This window comes from Leptopilina heterotoma, unplaced genomic scaffold (assembly GCF_015476425.1).
Source record: "Leptopilina heterotoma isolate Lh14 unplaced genomic scaffold, ASM1547642v1 Lhet_427, whole genome shotgun sequence".
Lineage (NCBI taxonomy): Eukaryota > Metazoa > Arthropoda > Insecta > Hymenoptera > Figitidae > Leptopilina > Leptopilina heterotoma.
Window position 1 is genome coordinate 104,278 of NW_025111080.1, and position 17,077 is coordinate 121,354.

Here is a 17,077-nt window from a genome sequence, read left to right on the forward strand (position 1 = left end):
GTCTTTTGGAAAAACTCTACATTGTTGCCGGTTTTGCCTTGCTGACCTTTCACAAATTCGAACATTAACTGAAGAAAAATTAGATCTCATTAGAAATCCTGAGGAACATGACAGGCAAGTTTTTGAAATTGAAAATGCTGAAGGAATTGAAAAGGATCAATTATCTACGGCCTATGGCATTAAGTTTAGAAGCATCTTGAATGAACTAAGCGGTTTTCATGTCACAGAAGGAGCACCAGTAGATATCGTTCACGATATTCTCTTATCACTTTTACCAAAAGCGTTACAACATTTCGCTCAAAAGGTTATTTTAAAAAAATGTCTATTAAATCTTTGAACAAAAAGATACAGAATTTCGATTACGGTTACTCAGAGACAAAATATAAGCCTTCTCCTTTAAAAGCACAACATCTAATTCCAGGAGCAAACATAAAGCAAAATGCCATGCAAATGATGACATTAGGTTATATAATTCCGTTTATCGTTCAAGATATTGTAGAACCAAATTGCCCATATTTTTATAATTATAGAAATCTTTTGGAAATATCGATAATTGTTTTTGGTTACAGTATTAGTAATGAAATGGTAGAGTTTTTAAGTGACAGTATCGCGGAATATCTACAGGATTACGCAACTTTATACGGAGAAGATGGTGTCAATGCGACATTCACACCGAAACACCATTTCTTGACACATTATCCACGTTTGATAACCATTTTTGGACCGTTAAGGAATTTTATGTGCTTACGGTCTGAAGCTAAGCACCAAGAATCGAAACGTAGGGTTCAAGGAATGAGAAATTACAAAAATTTGCCATATACGTTGGCTGTAAGACATCAATTATCTCAGACTTTGGAACTTCTTGATCCCCTAACAAAGACTACTGACAGAGGTCCATTGAAAGTTGTAGCTACCGATAAACTACCTTTTTCCAATTTGTTTCCTTTGGAACCACTGCAATGCAGGTTAAATTGGATTACATACAAAGGAGTAAAATATGTATCTCAAAAATGTTTAATTGCAACAGGATATGATGATGCTCAGTGTCTTCCTCATTTTGCGGCACTCTATAGCATCTTAATCAGAGGCGAAGACATCATTTTCATCTGCAAAAAAGTTCAAACTGTCGAGCACAATACAGATTTAGTGGCTTACGAAGTAATCATTGATCAAGAATTCATTTCTATCCACCCTGAAAATATTATAAACCATGAAATTTTCCACACACGAAAGTTAAAAAATAAGTTATACGTCACAGTCAAACATGGATTTGGAAATCTGTATTAGTTGTAATTAGAAATTGTTTTTCGTATTCATAATTTATAATCTTAAATTTTTAATAGATAATAAATTTAATTTATCTATAGAAAAATAAATGAAATTATTATTTTTTACTTTGTTATAGGTGCAGATAACATTTACTGTGTAATAAAAACTTAATTAATTAAATGTGTTATTCTTGACTAGTTTTTCTAACCTAATTATTATTATTTAAATCAGTTTTATCAAGAATATTTAAATATTCTTGAAATCTTCATTATTTTCTCACTTTTCATCAATGTTTTCTAAAAATAAAACGCATAACCTATAAGTACACAACAGCTTTCAGATATGTGCCAACTTCACGCCACTGTTCGCGGTCGACTTTTTTGCTTTCTCCTTTTTTTCTATTCAAATTGTTCCTTTTATTTAATATTAAATTGTTTATTGTGACTCATTTGAAATTACCTAAATTTTTATTTAGTTTCTCTAAAGTTAAGTTAATTAAAATAAAAATTGCCATTTCATAATGATATTGAAAAGAGCGACTGTAGCTCCATCTTCTAACTATGTATGAGTTTTTAAGGTACTATATTTCTTTTGATTTGGAAATGTGAGTGTGCCCTTCTATGTTTCATTTTCATTGCTATAACTGCGAGAGTACATTCGATTATTTTCGATTTAAATTCGAGATTTCTCACTCATGTCTTTTTTTCTAAGGGATTTTAGACATTGAAAACGATTGTTGATATGAAATAAGAGAAGAATACGTTTTTAAATTAAATATGTTATGCATTTAATCCAGTTGCATTGATAAATTATCAACATTTTTGATTAAATATAATTTTATAGGTTAGAAATGTTTGTTTACTTACTTGAAATCTTTTACTGCTTTGCTAATTTCCACTTAAAGTGTATGTTTTATAGGTTTTTTAATGAGATGCATACTGAATATAATTTTCACTGATATTTTTTCTAAAAATATCGATCTACACAGTTAAATTTTTAAAAAATTATTCAACATCAAATAACGAAAACCACTATTATTAACTTATTATACATATATAACATAAATTATAATTATTTACCACTCGTTATTAAATAACATCAAATTTATCAACAATAGTAATAATCAAATACTTACTCTTAAAAACGGAATGAACGCACCCTTAAATATTTCACTAAACCTAGAGCCAAAAATCACTAGAAATTGTAAAGTTACCTTTAATCGAAATGTCATAACAACGTGAATGGAGGTTAGTGTATTTCAATTCAGTTTTAATACAAGTTTTTTCTACATAATGTGCTCATTTTATATAATTCTCACATTTCTTACAGTTAATATGTAAAATAAAACAATTTTTAATACTTAAGAGTAAATAAAAGTAAATAAATTGATGATTTAAATTTTCAGTTAATGCGAACCGGCCATAACAGTATTATTTTGATACAAATACACGTATCAAAAAATGATACTGTATTGACTATCATTCTTAAAAAAGATAGTTATATTTGTATCAACTTGATACATTATAGAGTATCAAAACGTTGCCACAATTTGATCTGAATTATACTATCAATTTGATACTTTCCAGAAAACTGTGATTATTTATATAAAATATATTTCTATTTTCATAATGTCACAAGTTTTAACTTTGTCATTATTCCTTATTTTATTTGTAGGTTCCATTTTCTATATTTTAAAATAACAAAGTGGTATATATTTCTAAAAATGTGGTTAATTGATAAAACAAACTAATAAAAATGACAAATTTGCAATTTATATTCTTTGAAACATTTAGAGATCGAAATAAATTTTTTTAAAAAATTTAAAGAAAATATTGAATATTGGTGAACAATTTTAGTCTAGAATTAAAAAGTGGAATTTGTACTTCATATTGGAAAACTGTCAAATATAAAAACGTGCACCTATTTATAAGTTTTTTCTTAAAAACTTATTAAAGAATATAAGGTTAAAATACAAACTTTCTTGGTTTTCCCGGAAGCTAGACACCCTGTATTGGTGTCAATTAATTTTCTTAATATTATGCTTTCTAGATCTTTAAAGGTATATAAATTATGGCAGAATTTAATGCACATATACATCAAGTTACATTCCAATATTTTAATATCGAAAAATTTACATTTGCAGGAGATAAAAATGCTATTTTAATTTTAGTCTTCAAACATAGGATAAATAAATATTTGTCTCAATTTTTTAATCAAATTTTTTAATAATGTACAATATAAAAAAAATGAATTTTTTAATACTTTTATTATTATAGTATTCAAGTAATTTACATGTTGTTTGGGGTTAGAATCACTTATCATATAAATCATTCATGTGTGTAAAATAATTTGAAAATAAATGTTAAGAAATGTTTCAAATAGTATTGATAATAATAATAAATGTTTACCATATCGTCACCTGATGCCATTTTAAAATTTTTCTTATTCCTTTTTAGAAAGAAATATTTTTTTTCTCTTGTAATTACTGACAGGACTGACCGTTAAAGTCTTAAGGTGCATTCAGACCTTTAGAATTTGGTTTCCTGCAGGTTTTCATGGTAAAGGTCTTTCATCAATAGGATTTAACAATATGCGTTGTTAAAGGTCAACGCACAATACAATAGCTTCGCGAAAGTCGTTCGAGAACGAGACGCATGAAATAGAAAAGGACCGAAATATACATCTGTTCTTTTTTAACTCAGAGTGCAAACCATGGTGTCTCGGTTTGTGTTGCGTTTTGTTATGTACTAATCCATGAGTATGAGAGAGATGGTGATAAATGTCCGCTATATTTGTATTCCTGGCTAGAGTAACAAAACTAGGCCTGTGCGGTATTGAAAATCCGTAACCGGTTTTCGGTTTTAAAATTAAAACAGGTAATTTTTAAGAAATACAGGTTTTTTAAAAAACGCGTTTTGATTGAATACAGGCATTTTAAAAAACGGTTTTTCAAATACCATTTTATTTAAAAACAAAACTGGTTCAAGAAAATTTGATTTTCGCGCATGCGTACATTCAATATATTTGTCTCTGCCTTTCTCACAAACTCAGGTAACTGAGAAAATCATAACAAGCTATAAGTTAAGAAGGTTATGTTTAATGTTTGTGTCTGTTGTGTGACAAAAATATTATTAATAATAACAATTAACAAATTAAAGAAAAAATATATAGTAAACCACAGTAGCACGTAATGTTCGGAACATTCCAGCATTATTCTAGTAACATCAACAACATTAAGGCAATATTGGTAATGTTAAGGCACTGTTCTCAATATTTACTGTAAGGCTGGAGTCCCATGGCACCGTTTTGCGTTGCGTTTTGTAACTAGGCCATGCGTGTGAGAGAGATGGAGATATACGTTCGCTATATTTGCACTCATGGGCTAGTTACAAAACGCAACGCAAAACGCTGCCATGGGACTCCAGCCTAAAATTACGTGCTACTGGGGAATATATATGTGTATACAAAAATATATCAAAGCGTGTATATATTTCAGTGTTAAGTAATATATTAATAATGTAATAAAATTTTTATAAATGTGTAGAATAAATTTTTTGGTATATAACAATAAAGTGTTTTATTTCATATGAAAAAATTGAAAAATTTTTAAATAAATAATATTTACAAATTTGCAATTTACTTTAATTGTATACTTTATAAATATAACACTTTAAATTTGTTAAATCGGAAATAAATATATGACGAGCTCCCAAGAAAGGTACTTAAAAAGCAAAAAATTTGAGGTTATGTTTTAAATTTTTTGAGTAAAGATACAGAAAGAGAATCATAATTATGAATTAAAAATTTGTGGTCTTCAAGTCTTCATTATATTCAAAATATTCAATGAATATTGGTTTCAAATTCAAATAATTAAAAATTAACTTTTAATGAAGATAAATCTAATTCGAATCCAACCTATAATTTGTTTGCTTCTGAGGTACCTTTCTTCGGAGTGCGTCACATATATTTTTTCATCTATATATTTATGGACTTAGTGATATATTCATCATCAATTTATTATAAATTTGCACTCTGAAATGCAACAAGCCATAATGTTGTAACTTTATTAACGCATGGCGGTCAATTCAAAATATATAATGTTTCAAATCTTTTGACGACGTTATGTTGTGTCGCCATCTTGATACCACTATGTGCATGTTTATTTTGTTAGGTGGAAGGGGTACACGATAAGAGAAAATTAACTTATGGGAAAACACGGTTAAAGGCCTAACAGAATAGAATAGAATCTAGCAGAATAGAAAATATAAGCATATATAGCAGAATAGAATCTTTAACTGGAACCGCAATCGTAACCGTAAGCGTAAGAATGAGTTAGAGAAGGATAAACAATATACCTATCCTTTTTTAACTCATTCTTACGCTTACAATTGCGGTTCCGGTTAAAGATTCTATTCTGCGTTGGCCTTAAAGGAAATCTTTCAAATTCCGTAATCTGTTCACGGAACGCTGCGTCTAATGTTGTTAGCAAGATAGGTATGGTGTATATTAGATTTTGTCTGATTTTAAGTGATTGTATAATACTTACTGTTTCTTCGTTTTTGTGTCGACATGAACATAAACGCACAGTAAAAATGATGAGCACCGCGCATTTTTGATATTTGTCAAATACCGGATTGGCTAAATACCGACGGTAAAGACAGGGGCTGTTTTCGAGGTTCACGCTGTCAGCGCTGAGAAAATAAAAAACGTGGTTGGTTGGGTTAGGGGAAAGGTGAATTTTGATTGGCTAAAATATAAATTACCAGATTTGGAGCTATAATTTGATGCTGATTTCAATATGACACAGCGTGAAAACCGAGCATGAAATCTAGTAATTTAGATTTTAGACAATCAAAATTCACCTTTCCCCTAACCCAACCAACCACGTTTTCTATTTTCTCAACGCTGACAGCGTGAACCTCGAAAACAGCCAGGATCATTGTAAACGTAAACTAAAGAAAGGGCCTTTAGGTGAATACGGAATATATCATTTGTAGATATTAGTTCTTTTCTAATTCATGTTTTGCTTTCTCAAAGCAGTTGTACGTTGGTCTTAAATTATTAACAAAACGCGGTATTTTTTATCAAATAAAATTCTAAGAGAGTGATCCCATTTAAGCAAAATACGTCGACTGAAAGCAGAAAATCATGAGTTCAAAAGAGATAGGTAGATATTTCTGTTCTTCTCATTCTAATGATTTTCTGCTTTCGGTCGACGTATTTTGCTTTCATGGAATCGCACTCTAAAGGCGAGAACACAATCCATGGGTACGCGAGCGACGTGAACGTAAACGTATGACGTCACCCATTTAGTTAACATTGTGACGTCAGCACGTTACACGTTCACGTCGCTCGCGTACCCATGGATTGTGTTCTCGCCTTAGGCTTGTTCCACAATGAGCCAAAATGGACTGGACGCAAACGCAGACGCGACGCGTCCCAATGCTAATCAAGGCCTTTCTCCAATAGGTTTTAAAAAGTGTGCGAAGGACTGCGTCTGCGTCGGTTGCTATAGCAACACATGCTAAAATCAACGCAACGCAGTCATTCGCACACTTTTTAAAACCTATTGGAGAAAGGCCTTCAAATGGGAACGCGTCGCGTCTGCGTTTGCGTCCAGTCCAATTTGGCTCATTCTGGAAAGACCCTAAGGCTGGACTCCCATGGCAGTGTTTTGCGTTGTGTTTTGTAACTAGGCCATGAGTGCAAATATAGCGAACGTATATCTCCATCTCTCTCACACGCATGGCCTGGTTACAAAACGCAACGCAAAACGATGCCATGGGACTTCATTCTAAGTCCAAATGAGTTGATTACAAGAAGGCCAAAGCTGAAAAAAATGTAACCAGAATTGCAATCGTTATTGTAAACTGAAGCACAGCTAATCAAAATTAATTAAGCATCAGATTTGGCTATTTGCAATAGCAAAAGCCACAAACAAAAGAAAAAGAAGAAAATTTATGAAACCTTTGCATGTTTCTGAATATACACAAAAACGTGGCGGTATATAAGCGCCTTAAGTTAGAGAAGGACGAACAATGTATATATTATTATCCAACTTATTATTACGTTTCCTATTGGGATTACGATTCCATTTATGCTTCTGTTTTGTTTTGTCCTTTAGATAAATACGGGATATGTAACATCATTTGCTAATATTTTGAAGTTTAATAGGTTCGCGAAACTAGTTTTTGAACGAGATGCATGCCATAGAAAAGGACACACATATATATATGTTCTTTTCTAATTCATGATTTGAGTTCGCGAAGCAAGTGTGCGTTGGCTTAAATACCGACGGTGGAGACATAGTCAAATCAAAATTCAAACCGAGTTCACACGATGTTGTTAATAAGTGACTATAATCAATTTGAATGTGAAATTATTTATTCAAATTAAGTGTCTTGTTAAAAAACGAATTATTGTATCCTAATAATGAAAAATGTAAGTAAAAAATTTTTAAATTATTTAATAACTTAAGAAATTGTGATTATTTGATGATTTTTATAAACTATTTTGAAATAATTTATTTTACAATTTAATAGATATTTATATGTTAATGGTTCAGTCACATTTCCTCTACTAGAGTAGGGGAGAGAAAGCATATAATTTGAATTGTCTGACTCTCTTACTCTTATATGTTGACAATCTGCATGAAAATCTATAGATAGGCATTAAGGTGTCGTCCCATGTCGGCGTACAAACGTCAAAGCGTCGGCGTTAAAGTATAAGTGTGAACGAGATAGTGATATAAGGTTGTTTCTGTCACTCTCATGCATTTACGTTTTGACGCAGACGCTTTGACGTTTTTACGCCGACATCTGCTAACATGTGATCGCACCCTTAGGCAGCCGAGTTGAAACCGTACCTTGCGTTGTGTTTTGTAACCAGGCCATGAGTGCAAATATAACCAACATCATATATCTCCATCTCTCTTAAACGCATGGCCTAGTTACAAAACGGAACGAAAAGCGTTGCCATGGGATTGTGCACCATTTTACCATTGTAAAGTCACCTTTACGATTAACTTTTGGGAACGAGATTTACCAACTATATACATTGTTTTCATGTTTTTAGTATTTGCCAGTATGCACTGGGATATTGCATAAGAACAAAGCAAAAGAATAACGGTCGATTGTTTTGTTAAAAGTTTTTTAATTTAATTAAAAGCACCAGTTTGTCGATATTTGACATTAGAAATATCAGAAGTTGATATTATTTTCTCAGTGTCATTTCTTGTGCCTAATTGGATATTTTAATGTAACTAATTTATATTACTTTTATTAATTATATATTTCTCTGTTTATGATTTGTTAATGGTTTCTTCAATAATTGTTTTGTTCTTATATTTAAAGAAATAAATACATATTTATATATGTATGTATGTAAATAAGAATAGACGGGATTTCTACTTAGCCTGTCAGTGGGTTAAATAAACCACTTTTATTATTTGGTCTGTCACTCAACTTTCATATACTTTTCAATTCAAAATTGCCCAAATAAAAAAAGGAGTTTATTTGTTCTTTCAGATTGCAAATTATTTGAAATATAAAAGCAGGTTACATAATTAATTACAAATGCAGCCGCTGTTAATCATCAGGTATTATTATTTACATGAATTTAACAGGTAATTCACATTTTAACTTTCCTTAATCAATTACTTTTAATAATTTTCCAAAATTATAATAATTTAAATTTTTTTAAAGAATTTAAGAAATGTTTAAGAAATGGAAATTCTATTTAAAATGCGTCTAAAACCAAACGATTTCCAATTAAATTTAAATATATTTCGGTTATTCGTAAATTTTTTAATTAAAAAAAATAATTATATTCAAAATTTAGCTAATTTAATGAAAATATGAATCTAAACTTTTCAGAAAAACTAACTTTTATAGAATTCTTTTTTCAAATAATTAAAAATTTTAACTTGAAACATTTTTCAATTTATATCTTTTTACAGTATTTAGTATTTTTGACATTTGTACGTCCACATGAAAAGGGGTCATTTTGGTCTTGGGGATTGTATACAAATTACATAAGGACTTTTGTTTTAGAAATTGTTAAATAATTTTATTCTTTAATTAAAGTTTATTGTTTATAAAAAATGTAATTTACTTTTTTAATTTATTTTGTAATTGAAGTATATTATGTACAAAAAATTGTAATTTTCTTTTTTAATACGTGACGTAATACATATTATTGCATTAAAATTATTAAAAATTTAGCATTATTATTACATTAAAATTTCAAATTAAAGAATAAATGAGTAAATTTTGTTCATTAAAAGGTTCTTAACTTTAGGAACATGTTTAAAGTATTTTTCTAAGTTACTGGATGTTTATACTGATAAGGTACATGTAATTGTATTTTCTCGTTGAAATATACATTATGTATATGTCGAATTCACGTAAATATTATTACCTGGTCATAGACGGGCAAATTTTCCCAAAAATAATAAGTAAAGGCAGTAGAAGAATTAAGTATCGATTATTTTATAAGATTGTTTGACATTTTTCAACATTTAAAGTTGACAAATTTATGTAGTGGTTGTATAATTTAGTTCAGTATGAAATTTTCGGAACAATAATAATTTATGGGGAAAATTTATTTTAAAAAATCTTTAAATGTGTTTGCAGTTTTAAATATTTAATGTTAAATATATCAATGTAGAGGTTGAAGAATTTTATTGATTATATTAACTACATATATTAATTGTATTAATCTATAGATTATATTATACGTTTAAATAATAGTTCAAATTAAAATTTAATTGTTATTTAAAGCATTTTTTTGTATTTTGTCAATATTCAAGGGTGTATTTATGAAATTTAAAGGTTGACAAATTTGTAATTAATTTAAGGTTTAATGAAATTATTTATAAAATATTATAAAAAAAAGTCTATTTCATTAGTTTCGAAAGTGATTAAAACATTTTTATGTTAAGCATAAAGAAAATCAAAAATCAAAAATGTTCCTCATTATATCAATGTTTTCCAATATCTACTATTCTAATAAAATTTTTCTAAAGGAACCTAATTATTTCAATTTTTTACTATTTTCATAAAATAATAAACATTTCACAGGAATTCAATCATTTACAAATTTTTTATAAATTTCTTCGCAATAATAATAATATTATTTTTAATAATACAATTCTGATTAAATTCCTCAAAAAAAAATGAATTATTTTCAAAATTTTAATATAAAATTCTTTGCAAGAATTCAATTATTTCCATAAATAATAAAACTCATCAAAGAATTTCAATTATTTTTAATACAATTTTAATCAAATTAATCGATAAATGTAATTATTCTTAAAAATTTGTTGGTAAAGTTTTTTATGAGAATTCAATTAAGAAGCATTCAATAATTCAATAAATTATTTAATTTTGTATTTAAATAATTGAATATATAAAAGCAATATAGCGTGAATTTGTATAAATAATTGAATTTTGAAATTAATTTTTTTTAAAAACAGGCCTCAGATATTATGATTTTTTCGACTTTTTTCGACTATTTTCAAATAATATGACTTTTATCGATTTATATTAAAAAATTGCGACTTTTTTCAAATTTTGCGACAAAATACCATACATTTAGTATAAAATGCTGCACGTTTTTCGATTTTTACGCGTAGTATAAAAAATAGCTGTAGATAAATCTTTCGAAAACTATTTTTGAAAATTTTTTCTAATTAAATTTTTGAAATATACAATGAAAAAGATTTTGAATAATTGAAATTTAGTAAAATTAATTGAAAAAAATCCTTTTCTTAAATATTTTATTATAATTTTTGAAAATTAACTATTACAAGATTTTTATTGAAAATTTAGGAAATAATTAAATTTTTAAAAATTTTAATAAATAATCTAAAGTGTAAATTCGATAAAAAATGAAAATATTAAAATAATTTTGAAATAAGTAATTCTCTGAGAAAGTAATTTAAAACTTTTTTAAATTTATTACTATAGAATTTTTGAGAAATTATTTATAATTTAAAATTTACTCAATTATTTATTTGTTTAATAAATTTTTTTTGACAAATTTAATTACTTTATGGAATTTTATTAAAATTCGTTGCAAAATTCAATTATTTTCATGAATTTTAATGTTTATGTCTAAATTCTATTTTTTAGGAATTTATTGAAAAATTAAATTATTTTCATGAATTTTAATGAAACTCCTTGCAAAATTCAATTTTTTTCTGGAATTTTATTAAAATTCTAATTCATCTATAATTTTAATAAAACTCTTCGCAAAATTCAATTATTTTCAGAAATTTTAATTAAATTTTTGTCTAAATTCAATTTTCAGGAATTTTATTAAAATTCGTTGCAAAATTAAATTATTTTCATGAATTTTAATAAAATTTTTGTCTAAATCCAATTTTCAGGGATTTTTAAAAAATTTATTGCAAAATTTAATTATTTCTAGGAATTTTAATAAAAATTTTTGTTTGAATTAAATTTTCAAAATTTTTATTTCAATTTATTGAAAAATTCAATTGTTTTTATGAATTTTAATAAAACTCTGTGCAAAATTCAATTTTTTTCTGGAATTTTATTAAAATTCTAATTCATCTATAATTTTAATAAAACTTTTTGCAAAATTCAATTATACTCAGAAATTTTATTAAAGCTTTTGTCAAATTTAATTATTTTAAGTAATTAAATTAAAATTCATTTCAAATTTTAGTTATTTTTCAAACATTTTACTAAATTTAAATTATTTTTTAATAAGATTTTACCAAATTTTAATTTTTTAAAAAAATTTTTTATTTGTTATATAATTGTAAAACAATTGCGTCTTTCAAAAATTATTTAGAAATATTTTTAAAAAGTTAATTTTACGAATTTATTTATTAAAATTTTTTAATATATTTGACCTTAATATCTTTAAAAAGAAAAATGAATGGTTTCAATTCTTATAAAAAATGTACTTTTTGTATTTAAATAATTAAATTTTATTTATTTTATTTTATTATTTATTTTTTATTTTATTTCTTATTTTATTTTATTTCTTGATTTACAAATTTTGGGGTTAAATTTTTGGATTTTTTTGAGATTATTTCAAAACCCTGGCGTAGTGGGGTGAAATAGACTTCAGATTTATGTTCAGTAACCCAAAAACATAAGGTTGTGATACTGAGACGTTAAAATAAAAATTTTTGTTATCTAAAAATTTTAGGGTCAATTTTTTTGGGGATTTTTTAAGGTTATTTCAAAACCCTGTCGTGATTGGGTTAAATAAACTTCTGATTTAGGATCAACGACCCCAAAAATATAAAGTAGTCTCTGTCCGATTTAAAGCTCAGAGCATCAAGTTTTCTGTGTGTTAGTTTTATTATAAAACATGAAGAAATTGAATTTACAGTTTTAAGTAAAATGTTTTCTTATTTGACTCGATTGGTTATATTTTTGTCATAAATGGTCCATAATTTTTAATTTTTGGTCCGTCAAAGAGTACTAAAAGAAAAAAAAGGTTAAAAAAAATTTGAGATGCAAAAGCAAAATGATTCCCGACTTGGCGTGGAATGTCCTATATATTAACTTTAAAATGGAATCATTTTTTAAAAAAAACTATATTTACAAGCGATATGATTAAATTTTTAATTATAAGCACAAATTGTGTAAAAAAATAAATTTTTGTAGGTTTTAAATATTTTTTTTTCACTGATTTCAATTCAGAGGCACAGGTTTCTTTAATTCTTTAGTGGAATTTCACTGAGAATCAGTAAAAATCACCAATTGTCAGTGGAATTCTATTAATTCATGAAAGAAAATTGGCCTACTGAATTGAAATCAGTGAAATTTTAATAATAATACCAATAATAATACCAAATAATACCATAATAAATAGTGTATTTATTACAGTGTTTGGAAACAGTTTATTTACTTGTCTTTTTTTATTTGTAATATAAAGCTAATTTTTGTCAAATTTTTGCCATGTATTGGTAAATAATGGGTCATTAATATCTCTAATCTTTATAACCAATGAATAATTAATGTTTTTGCTTTAAATTCCGGCATTTGCCTTGGCTTCTAATAATGATTCAATATTGGCTGCCAATGCTTGCCCATCGTGCCAACAAAAATAACTTATAGTATTTTCAAGATGACAAATAATTCTTCTGACATTAATGTCATTCTAGTAGACACCAAACCTATTTAAAAAAGTTTCTTCTCTTATTTAGTAAATAAAAAATTTTTCCAGAAAATAAAAAGCATGGTTTTCAGAAAATCAGGTTTTTGAAATTTTGAAAATGGTCGCAATTTTGATAAATTGAATTTTCTTATATAAAATTATCAAAATATTATTAACTAATTACTTTGTAATCTATATACTTAATGTTCGACAAATACACATGTATTAAAATATATAAGTATGCATTAATATTGTTTGTCCACAATCGAAACTAATTATTTTTCTTATATTACAGGTAAATATTCACACAAGTACAGTCAATTTTTAAGAAAGAGGTATTCTGTTTTGATCAGAAGGTAATTATATTGATTTTATTTGGTGAGTAAATTAAATAAAATTTCTTTGTATACAAAATTTTAATAATTTCTAATAAAGCTTAATATTTCCGTTGTACAGAATAATGCCGAAATTGAAAAAAAAATCTGCGCATGAAGTTTGTAGAGAGAAAAAAGAGATAAATAGAAGAAAGCGGGAAAATAAATTATTAAAAGATATTAGTTATAGAATAGGAAAGGGAAATGATAGAAATTTTTATGATGAAAGTATAAAATGCGCGATAAAACAAGAAGTAGAATCATGTTGTAATGTAATAGATAAAGAATGTACGAATTGTAATGAGGAAAAAGAAAAAAATGAACATTCTTTTGTTTTTAAAGAAGTAGTTAATAGTCAAAAATGTGAAGTAGAGTTTAATTTAAAAATGAGAGAGAAAAAAGACTTAAAGAAAGAGTGGATACGGAAAATGCGTCAGAAACCTACTATTAATGAAAATGTAAGAAGGGAAGAACTACATCAAAACGAAGAAAAGAGATTTAGACTAGAGGATTTAGAATATAAAGAAATTGAAAAAGTGGAAACAAGAAAATCATGCAGATTAAAGAGGAAAAATTTAGATTTTAAAGAAAGAGAAAGAGTGCAACAAAATAAGTCGAAAAGATTAAAGCGGGAAAATTTTGATTTTAAAGTCGAAGAAAAGTTACAACAAAGAGAATCGAGAAGATTGAAACGTCAGACTCCAGAATATAAAGAAAAAGAAAGAATTCAAGGGAGAAATTTAAAAAGATTAAAAAGAGAAGATTCAGAATTTAAAAATGACGAAAGAGTTCAACAAAAAAGTTTTAAAACAATAAAAAGGGAAGATTCAAAATTTAAAGAAAAGGAAAGAGTTCAACAGAGGAATTCAAAAAGATTAAAAAGGAAAGATTCAGAATTTAAAGAAAAGGAAAAAATTCAACAAAAGGAGTCGAAAAGACTGAAACGTAAAAATTTAGATTTTAGAATGAGAGAAAGTATAAAAAAAACATTAGTTATAAAGTTAAAGCGAATAGACAGTAATTATAGAAAAGCGGAAAAAATAAGTGATATAAAAAATAAAAGAGTAAAACGAAAAAGTAGTTCATTTAATAAACTAGAAAAAGAGAGAAATAAGATTGTTAAACGTCGTGCTAGATTAAATGAATTTTATCGACATAGGGAAAATTTTGTAAAAAATTTAAAATGTAAAAACGATAGTAGATCTAGAGCAATGTTAGGTTTTATTAAGAAAAGAAGCAATACACCAAACAATGTATGTGCTTGTTGTGATACATTGTGGTTTGATAATTCAGTTATTAATTTAATGACTAGTAAATTGAAATCTAAGTTGACGGAAACTGAATTTAATGATAAAATAGTTTATAACAAATTAGCAAATAAAATTTGTAAAACTTGTGACAAGAATGTAAGGAAAGGACAAATACCGAAGTTAGCTATTAGCAATGGATTAGCATTTCCAGTAGTGCCTGATTGTGTGAAAAGATTATCAGACATTGAAGCTGTCATGGTTTCTCCAATAATAGCTTTTAAACAAATTCGCCCATTAAAACCATTTGCTTTAAATCCACAGTTGTCTTTAAAAGGAAGTGTTGTATATCTTCCCATTGAAGTAAGTGAAGTAGTTTCCACATTACCAAGATCTTTTAACGATCTAGATATAATTCAAGTGAAACTAAAAAGAAATGTATCCCATAAGTCTGATTATATGAATGAAGTTATAAAACCAGCTCATGTTTGTGAAGCTCTAAGTAATTTATTAAATACTCCACTGTACAAAAAATATAATATAAAAGTTGATAAATCGTTTTTCGAAAAATATGAAAAAAATTACGATGTAAATCTTGATTTTATAATTGAAAATGAAGATAAAGAGGATCAAAAGAATAATTTAGAGAATAGAATGTTAGAAGATGGAGATGGAGATGGAAAAATATGTTATGAACTGGAATCTGAGCCGAACAATGATAGTGATAATGAAGATGTTTCGAATGAAGTTTTACTTTTAGATAGGAATGCTGAAGTTGCTAAAATGACTCAAATTTTGGCTCCTGCACAGAATAAGAAACCCCTTCCATTTACAACACCGCATGTTGATGCTTTAAGCAATCCTCGAATTTTTGCTGGTCATCATTTTACGGCAGAACATTTGTCGTATTCTTCGCGTTTCAAATCAGAGGCTCGACGTAGTGATAGAAGGTCATGTGAACCAAAGCGAATTTTAGATATGGCAAATCAGAAATTGCAGAAAGATTTGTCAGCTAAAGTGAATGTTTACATGAGATTATTAAAAAACAACGATAAGTTGACAGCAAAAAGAGTTCTATTAGATGGATTTATAGATGATGCTATAAGACATGATGTAGGATATAAAGTATTAAAACAACTTCGTTTATCACCTGCTTATTTAGAAGAAGAAAAGAAAAAAATATTTGCATACATTCGACAAGAGGGAACACCAACGTTATTTTTTACTTTGTCAGCTGCTGAACGATTATGGCCAGAATTGATGAAAATGTTGGCAAAATTTTTAGATAATAAGGTTATTAGTATAGAGGAAGCATTAAATTTAGATGATAATGTAAAAACGGATTATATAAGACGAGATCCAGTAGCATGTGCTATGTATTTTGATTATAAATTTAGAGAAATGTTGAAATATTTACAAAATAAAAATGGTCCTTTTGAAGGATATTGCGTTGAGGGTAGTTATTACAGAATAGAGTTTCAGCTAAGAGGTTCACCTCATGCTCATTGCTTTTTATGGCTAAAAAATGCGCCTGTTTATGATAGTAATAATATGGATTCATCAGAAGAGTGTATTAAATTTATTGATAGATTTATTAGTTGTCGATATATTGAAAATAATCCATTAATAGGTGTTCAGAGACATAAGCATACACATACTTGTAACAAAGGGACAAAAAATAAGCAGAAATGTAGATTTGATTATCCTATTCCAGTTATGTCTCGAACAATGATTTTAGAACCATTGGAAAGTGAAGATGATAGTGTAGTTGATATGGCAAAGAAAAATTTTAAAGAAATTTCAAAATTAATGAAATATTTTTTTTTAAAGCAATCTGAATTTCTAAGTTTTGTTGATATTTTAAAAAAGTTAAACTTAACAGAAGATGAATATATTTTAAGTATTCGAAGTTCTATTAAAAAAACCAGAGTTTTTTTACAAAGAGAAAGCAATGAGGTAGGAATAAATTGTTATAATTTAAATATATTAAATTTATTTGAGGCAAATATGGACATACAATTTGTTCTGAATGCTTATGGTTGTGCT

The 17,077-nt window shown here is 27.0% G+C and overlaps 1 protein-coding gene across 1 annotated transcript in view; it reads right to left on the bottom strand.

The window, feature by feature from the left end:
• Positions 1-3,726, bottom strand: part of LOC122506603 (GATA zinc finger domain-containing protein 15-like) — a 28,797-nt gene extending 25,071 nt beyond the window's left edge. Inside the window, exon 1 of the mRNA XM_043618890.1 lies at positions 3,678-3,726. Coding sequence (XP_043474825.1) covers positions 3,678-3,698 — 21 coding nt within the window. The 5' untranslated portion in view covers positions 3,699-3,726. The remainder of the gene's footprint in view (positions 1-3,677) is intronic.
• Positions 3,727-17,077: the final 13,351 nt, after the last annotated feature.